This window comes from Mangifera indica, chromosome 12 (assembly GCF_011075055.1).
Source record: "Mangifera indica cultivar Alphonso chromosome 12, CATAS_Mindica_2.1, whole genome shotgun sequence".
Classification (NCBI taxonomy): domain Eukaryota; kingdom Viridiplantae; phylum Streptophyta; class Magnoliopsida; order Sapindales; family Anacardiaceae; genus Mangifera; species Mangifera indica.
The window spans coordinates 13,432,488-13,451,794 of record NC_058148.1 but is presented as its reverse complement, the minus strand read 5'-3'; the positions used below and the strand labels follow the sequence as shown (position 1 = coordinate 13,451,794).

General features: G+C 33.6%; 2 protein-coding genes across 3 annotated transcripts; both read left to right on the top strand.

Annotated features, from left to right (window-relative positions):
• The first annotated feature begins 2,734 nt into the window (after positions 1–2,734).
• Positions 2,735–10,293, top strand: LOC123192560 (wings apart-like protein 1). The gene is made up of 13 exons (XM_044605145.1): positions 2,735–3,531; positions 4,427–4,526; positions 4,994–5,333; positions 6,075–6,187; positions 6,551–6,646; positions 6,744–6,837; positions 7,021–7,134; positions 7,217–7,878; positions 7,992–8,239; positions 8,718–8,895; positions 9,104–9,201; positions 9,284–9,365; positions 9,718–10,293. Exons 1-13 carry the CDS (start codon positions 3,017–3,019, stop codon positions 9,799–9,801), a joined length of 2,724 nt encoding a protein of 907 aa, XP_044461080.1. The 5' UTR covers positions 2,735–3,016; the 3' UTR covers positions 9,802–10,293.
• A 1,181-nt stretch (positions 10,294–11,474) lies between these two features.
• Positions 11,475–19,211, top strand: LOC123192559. Of its 2 annotated transcripts, XM_044605143.1 has the most exons (10): positions 11,475–11,696; positions 12,970–13,416; positions 13,610–13,726; positions 14,349–14,431; positions 14,893–15,347; positions 15,951–16,129; positions 16,698–16,783; positions 17,502–17,635; positions 18,087–18,392; positions 18,798–19,211. In XM_044605143.1, exons 2-10 carry the CDS (start codon positions 12,994–12,996, stop codon positions 18,989–18,991), a joined length of 1,977 nt encoding a protein of 658 aa, XP_044461078.1. In that variant the 5' UTR covers positions 11,475–11,696; positions 12,970–12,993; the 3' UTR covers positions 18,992–19,211. The 2 variants fall into 2 exon arrangements, with proteins under 2 accessions (XP_044461078.1, XP_044461079.1); XM_044605144.1 differs by lacking the exon at positions 11,475–11,696 and having other exon boundaries at positions 13,280–13,416; positions 13,599–13,726.
• Positions 19,212–19,307: the final 96 nt, after the last annotated feature.

Below are 19,307 nucleotides of genomic sequence, written 5' to 3'. Positions count from 1 at the left end.
GTCGAGAGTGAATTAAAATTTTTGGAACGGTCACTTGACAATTAAATTTAGGACATTTTGAAAATTCAAAAAAGTTTGAAATGTTTTGAAAATTTTAAATTTTAATATGACCATAGTGATTTAAAAAGTTGATAATTATTAATTTATTATCATATTTTGGGTGTAATTATCATTTTTTAATTATTGTGAGACATATTTAAATTTTAAAATTTTTAAAAATACCCCTTAACTTTTTTCAAATTTATAAAACTTTTTAAAATTTTCATTAACATTTCTAATATTTTAAAATTATATGTTTGCCTTAAATTTATGAAAAAGAAAAATAAAAAATCAAGAAAAAATAATAGGAAACAAAAAATTAGAAAATAAGAACAAAATTAAAAAATAAGAAAAAAATGAAAAATATATATAAAATGAGTTTCATATCCTTTTGCTCAACAAAATTTATTAATAAAAATAAATGACATACAAGAATTTGACTTTTAAAATAATATAAAATTGTTATTTTAGCAAATCTCAGGTGGGAAATGACCTTTTAGCCTTTTTACAATGATGAATTTCCTTATGTTGTATTATAAATATTTAACTTCTAAATTGTGTGAAGTTGATAATTGAATTCAAACCTTGGTTTGACAGTCTTCTTTGCATGATTAGCTATCTTTTATCCAACTCAATGAAATCATTTAATTTCTTGACCTAACCTCAACCGTTCATGCATCAATTAGATTGCCACCAAGAATTATTTGAATGGCAATCACAATTACAATACGATGAAATTGAATAGGTCAAAGGGCTATGTCCCACCCAAGTTTTAGTCTATTTAAAAAATATATTCGAGGTATTTCAAAAACTCAAACATTCATTCATGAGATAACTTCTGTTAAAATTTTTAATTATAAATAAAAGTAAAATCGTTATTTTATCACTAAACCCTAAAAATATAAAAGTTGATATCATTTATCTCATAGGTTTTAAAAACTAATACTTCATCCCTATTATTAAAGTTTAAAAAGTTAACATTTCACACTTAGAGTTTGTTTTTCTTTTTCAGCTATCACCATTCTTGTTAACGCCCAACACTTTTTACCTATCTTCCAAATCTAAACTATATGACACTTCACTTGGATGATGATTGAGGTCATTGGAGGAGAGGAAGACTGTCGTTTATTGAATAGATAATCGGATTTATTTTTCAAACCTTAAAGGGAAAAAGTGAATTTTTTAAAATTTAATTTTACAGAGAAATTATTAATTTTTTAAATTAAAAAAATGATATAATTTTATTTATTTTAATATTATTGATAAAATATAAAATATAAAATAATAATTAAAGAGAAAAGTGAACATGCTAGATGCATTCCATTAATTTGACCCATTATGACACTGAAACCACGAAGTCCAATGACCCATAACATGCTTGTTCTTCCTTGGGCTCCGACCCCAAAAATTTTTGTATGGTACTTTCAATTTTGATCATATTATTTTTTATAATTAATTATTTAATTTATACAAAAATCACAAAATACTCTCAAAATAAAACAAAACTTATAAAAAATAAATAAAATCCAACCATAATTAATTTATTATTTTTTTAATAGTAAGAATTTTTTAAATTGAAAATACAGAGGTTTTTTTTTTAATTATTTTAACTCAGTAAGAAATTCATAGACAATAATAAAAAAAAGGGGATTTCAATAAAACATTAATCTTATTAAAAAGGATTTAAATAGACAAGATATATTTAAGAAAATTAAAAATGAAGCAAGTTTTGATATCAATAACCCTCATTCAAATAAAAATAATTTTAACCAGATAAAAAACATCAAACATATTTAAAAGGCAGGCTCATTTTTGTATAATATAATATAACAAAATATCAACATTTTAATTTTTAACGGCATTTAAGTTATGCCCATTTTTCTATTTTAGAATATAAATTTAGCGCATTTAATAAAAAAAATGAGTTTTGTTTATACAAACAAAGTCAAATTTGAATTTAATTCGAATTTTAAACTCGATTTGATATTATAGGTGAGTCTCAAGAAAAAAATAATTAAAATGATATTATTTTGAGCTATATTAATTAAATTAATATTAAAATTTGTTACACTAGCAAATTTAATGAATCAAATACTTTAAACGTATGAGCTTGAACATATGTAACTCTTAAATTAAAGCTCGAATTTGTTTAATCAAATTCATTTTAGGTTGGTTTAAACCAAAATTATTTTTAAGTTCGACTCAAATTAAATCCTACCCATATACTAGTTTAGTCATTTTAACATTTGTTTTAGATAGGGTTAGATTCGAGCCAAACCGAGCTCAGCTCGCAACCAGCTCGGGCTCAGCTCGCTTTATTTAGGGGCGGCTCGAGTTCAGCTCGAGCTGACTCGGCTCGGCTCGAGTTCTACTCATTTTTCATATCAAAACGACATCGTTTTGTGTATATATATGGATCAAAATGATGTCGTTTTGTATAAAAAAATTTTTAAAAATTTTAAAAAAAATCTGCCCGGCCAAGCCGAGCCAGCTCGAGCTCGATCGAGCCGAGCAGAGCCCGGCTCGTTTCGGGTTCGAACCGAGCCGAGCCGAGCCCGAGCTCGAGCTGGCTCGGCTCGAATCCAGCCCTAGTTTTAGAGATAATCAATTCTCCGATTCTAATGACTATACTACCCCTCACCTTACATTAATCCCATCCCATGCCAGCAGCCAAAGCTAAAACCAAGATTAAAAAAATAAGGAAAAAGAAAAAAACACTGAATTTCATGGATTTAAAAAAAAAAATGTAAAAGAATTCTCAAATCAGCTCGACGATTTAACCAACCAACAGAAAACCTAAGCTCCTTCTTTCACCTATCTTTCTTTCTTCTTCAGCTCGGTAATCGCGATTCAAGTCCCAGGTTTATATTTTTTTCTGTTCCCGAAAGTACCCTCGCCTGCTAAATGCCGAATTCGAAATCCTTTTCAAGCTAGGCCAAAACGACACCGCTTCCGCCGCCGCCTCCAAGATTTGAAAATGATTCTTAGAACTTACGGACGCCGGAACAGGGGGATCACGCGAACCTATTCGGATACGGTAGACACCGACGACGACGTCGTTTTGGAAGATCCGTTTAGAGACTCTTTTTCAATTTCCCAAGATACCCCTCAAGATTTGTATAGTTTTCCATTCTCATCCTCTCAAGATTCGTCTCCGCCTTGGTCTTCCCAAGAGCCCGACTACAACAATAATTCAATTCAAAATTTGCCTTCGACTTCAACAAGACCTATTTTTAACAATACTGAAGACGGCGTCCTCGGTAGGAGGTCAAAGAAGCAAAAGAAGGGGAGCTCCGGGCCGTTGATTCCGGCAACTTCGACGCTGATGGAGGCGCAGGAGTTTGGAGAGATGATGGAGCACGTTGATGAAGTGAACTTCGCTATTGATGGGTTAAAGAAAGGGTCTCAGATGAGAATCAGGAGGGCTAGTTTGTTATCTTTGTTGTCGATTTGTGGTACCGTCCAACAAAGGAGGCTTCTAAGAACTCAGGGGTATGTTAATTATCTGGAATTCAGATGACATTATTTTTATTTCATAAAGTTTATTGAAAGTTTGGTTCTTCGAGTTTTATGTGAATCTTGCTAATTTTTTTTGGCGTGATTTCTGTAGATGTGTAGAAAATTTGAATTATTTGTTCGGCATGCGAATTTTTCGTGTATTTTGATCGTTTGTGGGCTTTTATTTTGAGAGATTTTGAAATTTAATACTGGGTATTTGAGTTTGCTGTAGATTTTTTTAGGGTTGAATGAAATGGGGTTTTAGTTTAATGCTTGATATTGGAGTTCCTTTTTGGGAAAATTTTTGAAATTTTTTAACTTTGGGATGTGGGTCATGTTAGTTTGGAGAAGATTTTGGAATGTTGTTTATGACTCAGAAATTTATGGATGGATTTATGAAATATGAAGGTTCTTTGCTGTCTTAGGTTTGTGATGTCAGTTTTGTGGATAATATGTTGAAATGTTACATAACTTTTTGAAATTTACATGTGTTCTTTTGGGAAGTAGTACTTTACATATGGATTCAAAAATTTGTGCAACTCTTGTGCCATTTTAATTTCTTTGATTACTTTTGAATTTTGATCTTGCATAGAGACTACAAATTTCTATGTAAGTGTAGAAGTTACTTATTAGTAGTTTGGGACATGATGTTATCAAAATCAACTTGATTTTCATAACTTTTGATGGTTTTTGGCGGTGAGCATTGAACTTGTTTTCAAATAAAATTGAAGTTAACTACTATTTTGTACATCTAATAGTATCAGCAATGTTATCAGTGATTATTATTCTTATGTTATTTTCTTCTAAATGTTCTTAACACTACCTGCAAATTAAAATTGCTGCGCTTTGCCTCCTGATGCTTTGATTAACACCTGCAACTTGTTTCCAGCTTGGCAAGGATTATAATTGATGCTATTTTGGGTCTCACCTTAGATGACTCATTCAGCAATTTAGCTGCTGCCGCACTACTTTACGTTTTGACTAGTGATGTAAGCTGTAATTCTTTTTGTTTACTGATTGTTGTTCTTTATGATTTGAACAGTCTTGACAAAGCTGAAGAAGATGATGTAAATACATAGAATTTCTATTGATGTTTTAATATGTGAATAAAAACTTTCACATAACCCAATATAACTTATGGGAACATAAATTTAAATTTTTTGAACAGCTCAAAGTCTAGTATAGAGCCTTTTTTTTTTGCATGATAACCTATATATGTACAGAGATTTGTAATTGATAATGGAGTATAATTTCATTGATAGAAGCATTAAATTGTTCTTAGTTTTGGGGCTGAAAAACTTATTGGTCCAACTGAGTTGTTCTCTTGGTCTCTTTTCATCAACCCAAAACTGTTCTGCAGTTTGTTAAAGAGTTTTTTGACCTGCTTTTCCTGGAAACCTTTTTAGCTCCTGTTAGAGAAATTTTTAAAGATTCTGTTTAAAATATACTTTATCAGGGTCAAGATGATCACCTCTTGGAATCACACAGCTGCATTCATTTTCTAATTAAATTGTTGAAGCCAGTAATTTCTACTGCTGCCGAAGACAAAGCACGAAAAATAGGTTCTAAGCTTTTGGCATTACGTAAGGATGCTGACATCATACGAGATGTGACTGAAACCTTAGATTCTAGTGCTTCTGCTATCCTTTCCAAAGTTCAAAAAATCCTTGTCAGTTGCAAGGAAATGAAATCAAGCTGTGGAGTTGATGATGGAACAGGGAGGCCAGAGTTAAGCTCAAAATGGATGGCTTTGTTAACAATAGAGAAGGCTTGCTTATCTAAGATTTCTTTTGAAGGTATTGTGGAAAATTATCCATTTTGTTATATATGTGCTGATAGTTGTTAGTATTAATATTTGTCATTTATTGACATATTTCACTTGCAAGTGATAGATTGTATATCATTGACTAACTCTGAATTCTTAAGGCTGTCCATATAAATTAAAATTATAGGATTCTTATGTCAAGTGCTTATTGTATAATTTATAAATTTGTGGAATAGCAACTGAATCATGAATTTACATTGTTGCATACAGTTATCTTTCTCTTCTTCTTTCCTGTCTTCTTCTATAGTAGATGTGTCATTGCGTCTTATTCTTTATTAGTTCTTTACCACATTCCATTGGCTTGTTTGGCACAACATGCTTGTAAGTTTAAGTCCTGTTTATTTACAGTGTCTACTTTTTTGAGAAATTGTTTGAGGCAGGTCGCATTCTTGATCCTTTGCTTGTTTCAACTCATCCAAAGCTTCCATTAATTTGTTCCAACCTTCTCTTTAATCTATTATCTGCTGATTATATAGGGTAAAAAAGTTTCTGGAATGCTAGGAATTGAGTGCATGTTATATTATTAATTGAGGCCTTTTATTTTCATAGGAATTATTTTCACTAAACATGTACCTGTATTTGTGCATATATTGTGCATCCAACTCTATTTTTACATATGAATCGTATGCCTATCACATACTGGTTCTTTTATATCTGTTTTAGCCTTTGATAATTGTTCATTTGTTTATCTTTTGGCCTTTGCATTTTTCAGATGCCACTGGTACAGTGAGGAAGACTGGGGACGACTTCAAAGAAAAGCTGAGAGAATTGGGAGGACTTGACGCAGTCTTTGAGATCATCATGAATTGTTATTCTGTTATGGAGGTGTGAGCCAGTATGTTTGTTTAATCTCATTATCTGTTTTTGTTATATTTGATTGAAGAGTAATGACTTGAATTAAACAAAGTTAATCTCCTGTATTCCTTTTTCTTGTTTGGTGTGTAAACTCATAGCATAATTGCTTGTTCATACATATTGAAATTATCACCAGAATTACAACCACAATGCGATTTAGTTGGAAGGCTTTTAATTTCTGATTTCGGGAAATTTGTGTACTTGATTATCAATTCATCTCATATTGATCTGTAGTGTATCTCCTTTATAATTTCTGTTTGGAATCTTATTTAATGGAGATTATCAATAAATTTTCTAAATGCCGAAATATTTATTTTTTTTACCTTTATTCAGACTGCAAAGCATAATCTGGACCTGCAGAGCCTTGTGTTGCTTTTAAAATGTTTGAAGATTATGGAAAATGCTACTTTCCTAAGTAAAGATAATCAGGTAAATTTCTCCCCTCGTACCTATCACTTCTGTTTTCAGAACTCAAAAAAGTGCCACAGTTACTAAAAGTTTAATCTCAAATCTTTCTTTAATATAGAGTCATTTGCTTGGAATGAAAGGGAAGTTATTTTCTAGTGGGCACCGACCATCTTTTACGGAAATTGTTATAAGTGTCATCAAGATTCTCTCAGGTAATTAGTGGTGCTAGAGAATACTTATGTAAATATTTCTTTTTTTATCTCCTTGCTACTTAGAAAGCACTTACCATCTTTATTCAGCCATTTTGAGATTGCTTTTGATAAGTTGAAAATCACTTGTATTTACAGTTTTGAACTAATACTGTTTGCATTGGAATTATTGCCTTTGATTTCTAGATCTTTATCTACGTAGAAGTTCATCCACCTCTGCTGATGATAAGTCAGGTACTTTGTTCGATGGGAGCAGAACTGGTCACACATCTGAATTGGCTTTAGTTACCGACTTTAAAGGTACTTGGTAATCCTTGTATCACTGTAATACTTGGCAACCTTACTTTTCCCTCAAACTTAGGTTGTACTCATTAATTTGCAGCAAACAGCAATGAGGTTATACCCATCAGTTCTTCATCAAGTTCTTCTAGTACCAAGCAGATTTCTTCTGAAAAGGGCTTTTCTCTATCTCAGAACAGTCTGTGGTTGTCCGCTGATCAAATGGGTCAATTTGAATCCAATTCTGAGACTGCCACCAAGTTGATGAATGACAGTTGCATTCAGAAGATAAGATCCCGTCCTTTCTTGTCCACCTCATTTAGTGGGACACCACAAAGTTCTGATAGTGTAAGGCCTATAAGTGGTAATGGTTCAAGGACAAAATTTGGTCCTGCGGGGAAACCTAATAATAGAAAAGATGACAAGTGTGGATTTTATGAGGACAGTGAAGATCCTTTTGCATTTGATGCTGATGAATTTGAGCCCACAAAGTGGGACTTACTATCCAGGAAACATAAAAAACCTCAAACTAAAAAGAGTGGGGAAATGTGCAGAGATCTTCAAGATGGGTGTCAATATCAAATGTTGATGAACCAGCAAGAATCACGAAATGGGGAGAATCACCAGCTTCAATCAAGTAATGGGCTAAATCACCAACCATTAAGTAATTGGGGAAATAATTTTTCCCAAGAGAGCTCATGTTCACATGTTGATGATATAGAGAATTCCACACTTTTAGCTGATTGCCTTCTTACAGCAGTCAAGGTAATTCCAACTTATAGAATTTTGCATTACTAAATTCTTTTATGTACCTATTAGTGCATCTATCTTCTACATTGTTGATTTAATTAATTTGCTTAGTATTAACTTCTGTGCAGGCTCTCATGAATTTAACAAATGACAACCCTGTTGGCTGCAAGCAAATTGCTGACTGTGGAGGTTTGGAGACTATGTCTTTGTTGATTGCCAGCCACTTCCCCTCATTCAGCTCATCTCTGTCTCATTTCAGGACTAGTTATGAGTTTGCTCATCAGGATGATAGACCTATGACTGATCAAGAGTTGGATTTTCTTGTTGCTATATTGGGCCTGCTGGTGAACTTGGTAGAAAAGGATGGACTTAACAGGTTAATAGTATTTCTTTATGTTTATCCTGATATCTGCATATATGTTGTTTGCATGAACCTATTTCCCTATTATTTTCATAATTACAATACTCTGAAACCAAAGTCCTCTTCTGCATTCCCTAAAAGCATTTTACTGCTAACTAACTGCTTAATTAGATGCTAACTCAGGATTTTTTTTTAATTTTTGTGGTCTCATATTGCTAAATTCAACTTGAAATAACGCCATTTCTGACATCTATAAGCATCCATGTATCCATGAAATCAGTGTTAGTGTTAGTCATCCTTATACTTTGTGAACTGATGTACTTAATAAGTTAGGTCTCTTCTCAATGTTTATCTTGCAAGTTGCTGGTCTGCTCTTTAGGGTCTGATCCTGGGTTAAAATAGACAATGCTTCATCAAGTATTAATATTGCTGGCAGATGACATATCAATATCTTGTGTTGTATTATTTATGACTTACAGTAAGGTTACTGCAGGTCACGGCTTGCAGCAGCCAGAATTCCATTGCCTAATTCAGAAGGGGTAGAAGCAGAGAGTCATGGGGATGTAATTCCACTATTGTGTTCAATCTTTCTTGCTAACCATGGGGCAGGTGATGCAGTTGGAGAGGGAAATGCAGGTGATGAAGCTGGAGACAGAGATGCAATGCCTTGGGTGAGTGATTTGTTCTCGCCAATTTATGAATTTTCTGTTTTTCCACAATATGTTCTATGTGCAACAATGCATTAAATCTATTTTATCATGGCTTTTATCTAGTGGTTGATTTTTTGAGGCAAAAGCACTTTGAGTTTCTTACAATCAGGCATGGGTAAATTTGATCAGAGATGTAATTATTTAAAACCTATGTTATGTTATACTACAGGATGCTGAGGAAGTGGTTCTACAAGGAGAGAAAGAAGCAGAGAAGATGATTTTGGAAGCTTATGCGGCACTGCTGCTGGCGTTTCTTTCAACTGAAAGGTTTCCTTGCCCCTTATATCCGTTCATGTGGCATTGTATTTCTTAAGTTTCTCTGAAATAATATTTTCTTTGCTATTAACAGTGTGGATATACGTGGTGCAATTGCTGAATGTCTTCCAAACCACAACCTGGCAATTTTGGTACCTGTGCTGGAAAGATTTGTGGTATGTACGCATTCCTTGTTGTAAGTGGGTCAAGCATGAATTAGCCACAAAATGCTGACAAAAGCCTATTGTTAGCCTCCTTTCATTGTCCCTTTGCTTAATGGTGATAATAAATGTATTCATCAGTTGAGAAATTTTATTCTCTTAGTTCATTTGTGATGCTTTCTTTCAATGGTCCACATGGAATGCTTGTTTAGTTGTGTAGACAGCCATTTGAGAATGGCTTTGAAATAATTTACCAAGTTGGTGGTTATAACCATTTGAGAATTAAAATGGTGCAGATATTTCTCTCAGAACAATTTATCTGCTCTATCTGATGAAACTGATATATTCCTTATATGATTTTTTACAGGCATTTCATCTAACATTAAACATGATCTCTGAGGAGACTCATATTGCCGTGAGTGAAGTAATCGAATCGTTAAGAGTGGCATGAGAACTGAAGAAATGGATATTCTGTACAGCCTCAGCCTGTCCATTAGAAAGCGGTTTTTACTTTTGCAGACTATAGTGCTCATAGCCACAGGATTGCCACAGCATCACAAACTTAATATTCTGACCACCGGCCTGCTATTATAGTTGAGGTTCAGCACCCTCCTCCCCCACACACCCACCCCCACACACCCACCCCCACCCCCCCACCCCCCCCCCCCCCCCCCCCCCCCCTCTTTTTTAATCCATTCAGTTTTTTACACTATTCTTTAATGCAGGCTGGGACGAATGTATATGAAAATATGGTAGCAGAATGAAATTCCTTTTTATCTGTGCATTGTCTATATTATCAGCAGTTGTTGCGCCCTCTTTCTGTTGGCAAGTTTGCTTAATCTTTTCCGAATTACATGAGTCTACTTAAGGGTTATTTCATATCAGAAAAATGTACATAGTATTAGGCTACTAGCAATAAAATTGTTGTTTGTACTTTGTATAAGATCTATCATGGCATCTCAATCTCTCTAATTCCTCAATCTTCAACAGTGAAAATCATATATAACACTTGCGGCAAAGCCATACCGTCATAAAAAAGTTCTCATGTTCTTTCATAACATCAATATTACTATACATTTTGTTACGAGCTTATAAAGCTTTGAGCATCGGTTCATGGGGCCTTGTTCTTGATCTGTCATGCGTTTAACGATAGGGTGAACTCGATGGCCTGATGTCGGAGCTGCTCTTGAATGAAATGGTTTCCATGGCATAATTTGCACGGTCTTCAATGTTTCACTGTATTCGTAATCTCTTGGATTTAATTACCTTCAAACGGAAAATGTAGAAACCGGCGGGCAGGCCCTGGCATCGATTAGGTTCAGGAACGAAGAAAAGCACACTGCATGAGACAATCCCAGAAATCCTTTGTGGATATTGAATGGAGAGCAGATGCGCTGGCCATGATCCAAAATCTTTCCCAATAACGAAAGCCTGCTATCAATTTCACTTCAGTTTCTGAGTTTCAGACTACCACAAGATTTTTCCTCAATCCAAGAAAATGTTACCTTCCTTTCACTTCTCCCATTCAGTTTTTATTTTAAGTCGAGTAAATATAAATATAGGGTTATCTGTAGAATTTCTTAGAAAATTGAAAAACTGAAGTGGTAGTAAAGGTGACAAGAATAAACATGATTGAATGAGAAGAACCATTGATGGTGATGTTATTGGTTGAGATAATAGAAAAAGGATTATTCACAATTAATGATGAGATGAGAAAGAGAATGATTCATACTTAGTGGTGAAAATGACGAGAATATAAAGATGATAGACAACAGCAATATTATAAATTAAAAAGATTATTGATAATTGATGATGAGATATAAAAAAAGATGATTCATAATTAGTGATGAAAATGATAAGAATATAAAACTAATAGATAACGGTGACATATGACAACTTAAAATAAGAAGTGGAAGATATATGGTTAATAAAGAAAAATTAAAGACGATAAAAGGAGGATGAATAAAAAAATAAAAAAAATCTTTAGCCAAATTCAAATTCAAATAAAATAATATTACCGGATGAAAGGTGAGATTATTTAAATTCAATGGGATATAATTGTAATTTTATCCAAATTTAGTTAAATGACATTTGACCTTTCAGGAAATAAAAAAGCCTCGAAAGCCCGCCACTCATCTCAGACTCTCAGTTGCAGGATTTAGATCAAACTTATCATGGATCGAATACCCCAAATAACACTGATACCATCTAACAATTTCATTTAGCTTTCAACTCAGATTTCCCTTAGCTCTATTTTAAATTTTAATCAGTGCGAGAAATCGGTACAATCTCAACAGCACTCCCCCGACGATCGACGCGGTTCCGGCCTTAGACTACCTGACAGCGGTACTAGAACTCTCACCTTTTTACTCCCTTTCTAATTCATTACATCAATTTTGTACTGATTGAGATGAATCTTCTTCTTATTGCTTACTCAATTTATTCGTCCCCATTCGTTAATCAGATTCGTCTTTTTAATGATAGTTGATTCTTCACTCTATCTCGTAGCTCTTTTCTTTAATCAGTTATCGAAAACTCTATCTGTCCCATTGAAGTTATAGTCGTTAAAACCTGAATCAATCCCAAAATTAGGCATCTTATTGGATATTCCTGTAATATTTAATTTAGTGTTTTAACAATGGATATGTAAAACGACTTGTTTGTTTATCCGTGAGCTTATTATCAAGGTTGCTGTTGTCTTTAATCGCAATTAGCTTGTTGTTAAGGAACCTGGAACTAGAAGTTTACTTTCGAAACAATGCGCTAAAGGCTAATGTTTGATGCCTATTTTGGTGGACTTGTCAACAAGAGAGAATTAGATGGTGCACTTTGATTTATCTGCAATATTCACCTGCCCGCATAATTTATTAGTTTTTAGTGTTTACGTTTGTTATTTGATTGAAATTGTGATGTTTTTGAGCTTGGAGTCCATGAATTAAGTGTTTGGTTCTTATTTCTGGACGTGTTTACAATTGGGGATGATGATTGGGGACCCATTTATTTTCTCACATTGTAACACCCAAATCGGGTCTTCTAATCCAGTATTAAATTGGATATAGGATGGACCCAGAAATTTACTGGTCTTGGATCATGAGTGCCCAAACCCATTATCATCTCTTCTTTTAATTTATATGGAAATAACCCTAATTTATTGTAATTATCATCAGTTTATATTAGTGTTTTTCCCACCTTGTGCTCTGTCTTTGCTCTCCTTTGGAAGAACTTGTTTTCAAAGTGAATCAAACTGAATTCGATTTCACTAAGGTATGGGGATGAATGCTTTGTTTGTTTGTTTTTTCCTAGCAGGTTTTGTTGGTTTTCTAATATGAAAATAGTTTGAGAAAACTCAATACAATTTAATTTTTTTTGGTATACTTTGGATTTAATTGCATAATGTTAGAAATAACTTAATCTAGCTTTCAAGGGGGTCCAATACAAAATTGAGCTGTTTTTTTCAACTTCAATTACGCTGCTTTTGTCTACTTAAAGTTTTTGGTATTTTATGGTTAGAGTAGTGTAATGATGCAAGGTTAATATGTGATATCTGACTACTCTGTTTTTGTAATCTTTCTGTATTGTACTAGATATGTATATTTGATTGTTGTTTACTGCTATTCAGGGATTGGTTTCATACTAAGTGATAATGTCAGAGAATCACTCAATGGAATGTAAAGATGGTACTATAGAAGTCAAAATGTTCGAAAGTCGCAAAATAAAAACTGAAGATGTTACTGAAGAAGTCAAAGTTTCAGATATCAAAATGGGTCCTGAGAAAGAAACCAAGACTCGCAAAAGGAGGCTAAGTACAATTACGGAGGAGGACCATAGTCAGAATCCTGAACAGCGTTATAAAAAAATGATATTGTCCTTAAAAAAGCCGTCATACCTTCTAAGGCTTGGCGTTGGTGCACAGAATGTGCGACGGGAAAATCGCAACAGGTTGCGCTATCTGTTGCGCAAGCTTATGAGACAGCGCAATTGGCCTGATGCATGTGGAGTGCTCAGTGTGTTGCTGAAAGGAACAAGCAAAGAAAGATGTCCTGTGGCAAATCGTCTAAAGTATATGGTATAATATAGATATCAATTTTTCATGACCTTATGTTTTCTATCTATCTAACATTCTTTATCTTATATCTTACCATGGCGTTATGTCATGCCACTGTTTTGCGATAACGTTATTCTATGGATGTCAAAGTTTTTCCTTGATGTTTGGTTTCTGGATATAAAATCTGTTAATACATGTAATAGCATAATTTCAGGTTTCAATGGAGCTCTTTAATCATATTGAAAGTGACCGCATAAACCCGATAAGGATCAAGAATGTTTATGACATTTGGATGAAAAGAATTGCCTCCACCAAAGATTCACCATTGGAGGTAATATTACAAATTTTCTTGAATGACACTTTTAGTTTATAAAGCATAAGTTGGTTAACCTTGATATTAGTATTAGTTGCGTCATCTTCAATTTTGGTCATACTTAAAAACAAATTTAGTGTAAATTATGGATTGCGTTTAATTTCTATTAATTGCAATCACTCTGTGCTCTAGCTTTTATCTTTATGTGAAGTAACTTGCATACTGATTCTTCTATTGTTTTTTTGGTTTTGTTTCAAAAGTTAGGTACCTTTTGTAATTTGTAAAGTAATTAACTTATGAAAGAAGAAAGAAAGTTTCTAATTTAAAAAATTAAAAAAAAAAAAAGAGAAACAGAGGAAGTGGATTTTATGGTAAAACTATCATTTTTATTGCATGTACATTTATACCTTATAATATCTTTGAATCCATGGCATCATTTAAACTGATTGTTTGGCTATATCAATGTACACAATCAAACTAATTACATAGCTAATTTGCATAGTCAAATACTTCCAAATCCAGTATCGTTTTTATTTTTTTCGGCTTGAAACCTTAGGAAAGTGCTGGGTGGGTTCTGTTCTTAAGATATTCATATAAGCACTGACATTACTTGTATTATTTTTAATAAATTGGCAAATAGGACAAATTTGTGGTACATTTGGAGTTCATCCTTTTTTGTCTTACACGAGGTGATGTTGACGAAGCACATCAAGCTGCTATTAGGTATGGTTTGAACTTTCCTCTGGCTAGAAATTTCCAGTATCTAGAAACAAGTTGGATGATATAACCAGACATTCTTGTGGAATTCTTATACTATCTATGTGTTTGCTTCTTGTAGAGTGTTGCAAAAGGTTTTCTTTCTATTTGGAAAGTAAACAATTTTTCGTTTCAATCTGATTATTTGGTGATATCTTGTCAGCAAAGTCTTAAAATTTTCATAGTGTTAAAGATTAAAGTACATGGCTTTTGAGTGATCTTCCTGAATGATTTCATAACCTCTGTATATATACATCATAGCTTCTGTCTAATTATGTTATAGAATTTCCGTTTTTAATATCACTATGTTGGTTGGGAAATTGATTCATTTCCATTCTTTGTGTCATATTTTGACAAGTTTTATTTGTGTGCTTAAGATAGCTTATGAGGGGCTATATCTAATTCCATTATGGCATTTCCTTTCTCAGCCTCATGCAAGAGCGGGAATTTGGAAGTCACCCAATGGCAAACATGGTCATGGCATTGACTTTCCTTCAATGTTGGTATTCCAGTATCCCTAGAGATATGCAATGGGATGATTCTGATCAGATGCATTCCCCTGGGCAATCTGATTTTTCAGGATCAAGATTAAACCATGAAGTCGAAAGCTCAGGAGCTCCAGATTCGGTTTATAGTTACAAGGCTGATACTCATGTCAGATGTGATTCAGACACCTCTGTCATGATTGGTAAAAGAATGTCTATGAAGGATGATAATGAGAAGCACAGAGAGGGTCCTGCAGAGGATGATGTTAGTTTGCAGAGAGGAAATCTCTCACAGCACATTCAACCACAAGCATTTTATATCAACTCTGCTGAAACTGAAGACTCTTTCCCAACTGATGCTGCTCCTGTAAACTATGCCTCAGTTTTTGTTGCTCTTGGTGAGTTATAACTATCTTCATGTATTTTCATTTTCTAGCAAATCTATTTGGTATTCAGTTTGCTTGACATATCAGATTTTTTATTTAAATGATAATGAATATACAGTGTTGTCTCCTGGCCATTTAGAAAAATGTGGCAAGTCTGAAGGTACTGATGTAATCATAATCCTGCATATTAAGGTTGTGTAGCTAGAGAGAATTGGTGGGATCAGGGGAGTAACGATATAACATTTAAACTAATATTTATTGACATCTCATGATAAATTATATGCAAAGAAACATAATTAGGTGTCATCCAGAATAATTTCTTTTGATGATTATTTGCTGATGCAACTTTATCTCATGTTTTGACTTACTATATGATCATACTAGCAATTAGTTTACAAACTTGGCAGCACCAAATTGATGTTTACTTGATATGCAAAGCATCAAATTAGAGTCTATATTATGATTATCATGCCGTGTGCTTTGTATCTTTTAGTCATTTTATGTCTTCAAGCACGTCCATGCAATTGATAGAAGCTTTCCTTTCCCTTCTGAAGTTGATAGGCACCTCAATTAAGTACTTATTGCTACTTCTTGCTCATTTTTGTTGTGTTGAAGAGGGTTTGGATTCATGGTTATTGCCTATACGATTGCCAAACTCCAACGAGGATTATGAGATTTTCATTAGAGAGCATAGAAAATTGCTTAATGACAACTACAAGAATGCAATTAAGTACCTGCGGCTTGCTCTTTACTCAACACCTGCAGTATCAGCAGCCTTACTTCCTCTCATACAGGTAAATTGGCCGTGCAATCTCTGTTTAACCTTTGCAGAATTGAAGTCATTAGTTTTTACAATATATACAATTTTAAGGGATAAAAACTTGTAAATGCAGTTTTTTTTTGGAGAAATAAAGTCTAAGAAGTGAGATTAGGTGCCCTTTTGTTCTTTTAGATAAATTATCAACCTTTTAAACCTTAAGGTAAGTTTCAAGATCTTTTGATTGTGTGGTAGTGAAAGGACTTGTTGTTTTAAGTGAGATAAAGAAGACAAGCATAGAAATGATATTAATTAGGTGATAGTATAGTATTATTGGGGGTTATTATCTGGTGATGGCAAATGTCTCGGGCTTCCCAGCTCAAGAGTAGAAGTGGATTTGAGTCTCAGCTGTTGCTTTTCTTGCTAAAAGAATGTCCAGGGTTAGGAACATATCCAGATCATTTATTCTAAGATAATGCTTTGACAAGACTAGCGCTGAATGAAATCCTATCTGGATTTTATCATCAAATGATTTTACTGATTCTTTTATTTCTGTAGCATTCTAAACAGTATCTTCTGTTAACTTAATTTTATTTTGGTGCCAGTTGCTGCTGATTGGAGGTTATGTTGATGAGGCCTTGATTGAGCTTGAAAAGTTTTGTAGTAATTCACCAACAGCGCTTCCTATTAGGTACACTTCATGTCTAAGTTTTTTGCAGTTTCATGTCCCCAAGGATGAGAGGAAACACAAAATTTGTATATATATTAGATAAATGGAAATTAAATATTCATGCTGATTGGGTGCTGCATTAAGGCTCCCTGAAGTTTACCAGCCATAGAGTAGCTTTGTTATATAGTTTTAAGTCACATTTGTCTTCTATTTGTTCTTAGGATATCCATGGTTCATCTTTCATTCTGCATAACAATGTTATGTTGCCTTGTATGCTACAGGAAGTGGACCTTAGTTTTTCCAAAGTGTCATGATATTTTATTCCGAATAAAACGTTTACTGATATTTCTTATAACAAAATATTATTATTTTAGGAAGATATGCTATTCTGACAAAGTTGGATATGAAAATTTCATTTATCAAATGTTAATAAAAACTAAGAAAAAACTGGGAGTATTTCTGAAGATGAGCTACTTTGTTCTTGGAAAAGACCCAACATGGTTGTGAACAGTTTTTCATATTACTAAAAATTTGTTTGCATGGTGTTGGTGAAGTTTCAGCCTGAAAAATACCAATTCATCCAAGATTGTCTTTCCTCTTTACTTATTTCTTCCAAATTTGTTAATCAATCGTGTCACTGCATTATGTTTCCAAGCTTATGTTTTCTTTTAGTCATTTATCTGGGTGCTCAAGGTCTTGTTATATCTGGAAACTATGTACTTATGAATACTTTGCGCAGATTGAGGGCTAGTCTTTTGGAGTGTTTTGATCGTAACAACTATGTGATGCTTTCAACCTGCGTTGAGGATATCTTGAGGAAGGATCCAACATGTAGTCACTCATTGACAAGACTTATCAGGATGCATCAAACTGGTAAGTATTTAGAGACTTTATCTTCCCTTGCATACGGTTTAAATGTCAAATCATAAATCATGATTTAACATATACAATCTCTTAGCAGCAATTATGTTGCCTTTCAGTTGTACTTTAGGTATACAGTGGCTACTAAATTTTCTTCCACTCCCTTCACTCTTGAATGTCATCTAATTAATCAACTGCAGTGGTAGACTAAAAATCAACTTTGGATTGAAATATCCAATTTACAAAGGTTATGCCATCAAATATGGCTATTCAAACTAACCAAATCTCTTTAGCATTATATTTAAGGTTGCATCATGATGCATTCAAATTAATCATGTGTTAAAGTAATCATCTTCTATTTTTTTCTCTTCCTTTTCTAATCTGTTTGCATTGTAGCTAATAAGTTTTTTAATTTCATCATATTTATGCATCATAATGTTTCCTTTTAATCTATATTTTGCAGGGAACTACTCTTCGGAATCACTTTTGGAAATGATAGCTTTGCACTTAGATGCTACCTATGCAGATAGCAATATATGGAGAGAGTTTGCTTTATGCTTCCATAAGCTTTCTCTTTATGGTGAGGATCGAATGTCAATATGTCCTGATGCAAATGAAGGGGGAAAAAGGCAAAGCTTCTCTGTCCAATATAAAAGGGTTCCAGATATATTGACTGTGGGTAAATCAGGAAAAGCTTGGATGTTCCGCTGCAAATGGTGGCTGCGTCGTCACTTCAGCCAGAACGTGCTTACATCAGAAATCACTGCAGGTAGCTTGCTAATCACTACAATACAACATTGCTCTTAAATTTTCTGGTGTTTGTCATTAAATCAGGCAATTATCAGATTCACAAGAAGTAGTTATTGAGCTTTTGATTTTTAACTAGATAGGAGGAGGTGACTCAGATCCATCCTAGAGTTGGCCTGTAGAAGTGTATTTGGTTTAGTCATAACTTACGGGTTCAATTTAAAATATTGGTTGGTGTTGATACAAACATCAAACTAAAAATTTATTACAAATCTTATGTTCATAAACTCCGGGAATTTCCCATGTGCAAGAAGCAAGGCTAGCCTGATTTGAAATTCAAAATTTAGCATATATTTTTGCTATCTAATCAACTACGTTTCCCCTGTTTCTTCTTTACTTACATCATTTCTCTCATATTCTGCATCAGGTGATTTGCAGTTGCTAACTTACAAAGCTTCATGTTGTTGCCATATGTCTGGACCAGCATCGGATTATGTTGTGAAGGTATACACATATTTAGAGAAGGCAAAAGATTATGGAGATTTGTTCAAGTTCTTGCAATTCCACATGCATAATGCTATCAGACTGACTTCAAATTTTCAACATAGAACTAAATTATAAATAAATTATTATATTTTTGCTTGGATTGGTTGGGATCATCTTAATTCTTGGTTTGCTCTTGCGTCTTACAAAATGAAACACACCAAGGCACCATCAAACCAAGCCTTTTTTATTTATATTTTTTTCATTGAGAGTACAAGAACAACTGCCTATTGAAGATCAAATACAACAGTTATAGCAAGACACAAATATAGCCAGAAACATCTTGATGGTTATGTAGCACTTGACAACTTTTTCCCGTTTCTTCTTTCAGCATGCTCTTTACTGAATTCATTCATCTCATATTCTGCAAACAGATGATTTGCAGTTTCAAGCT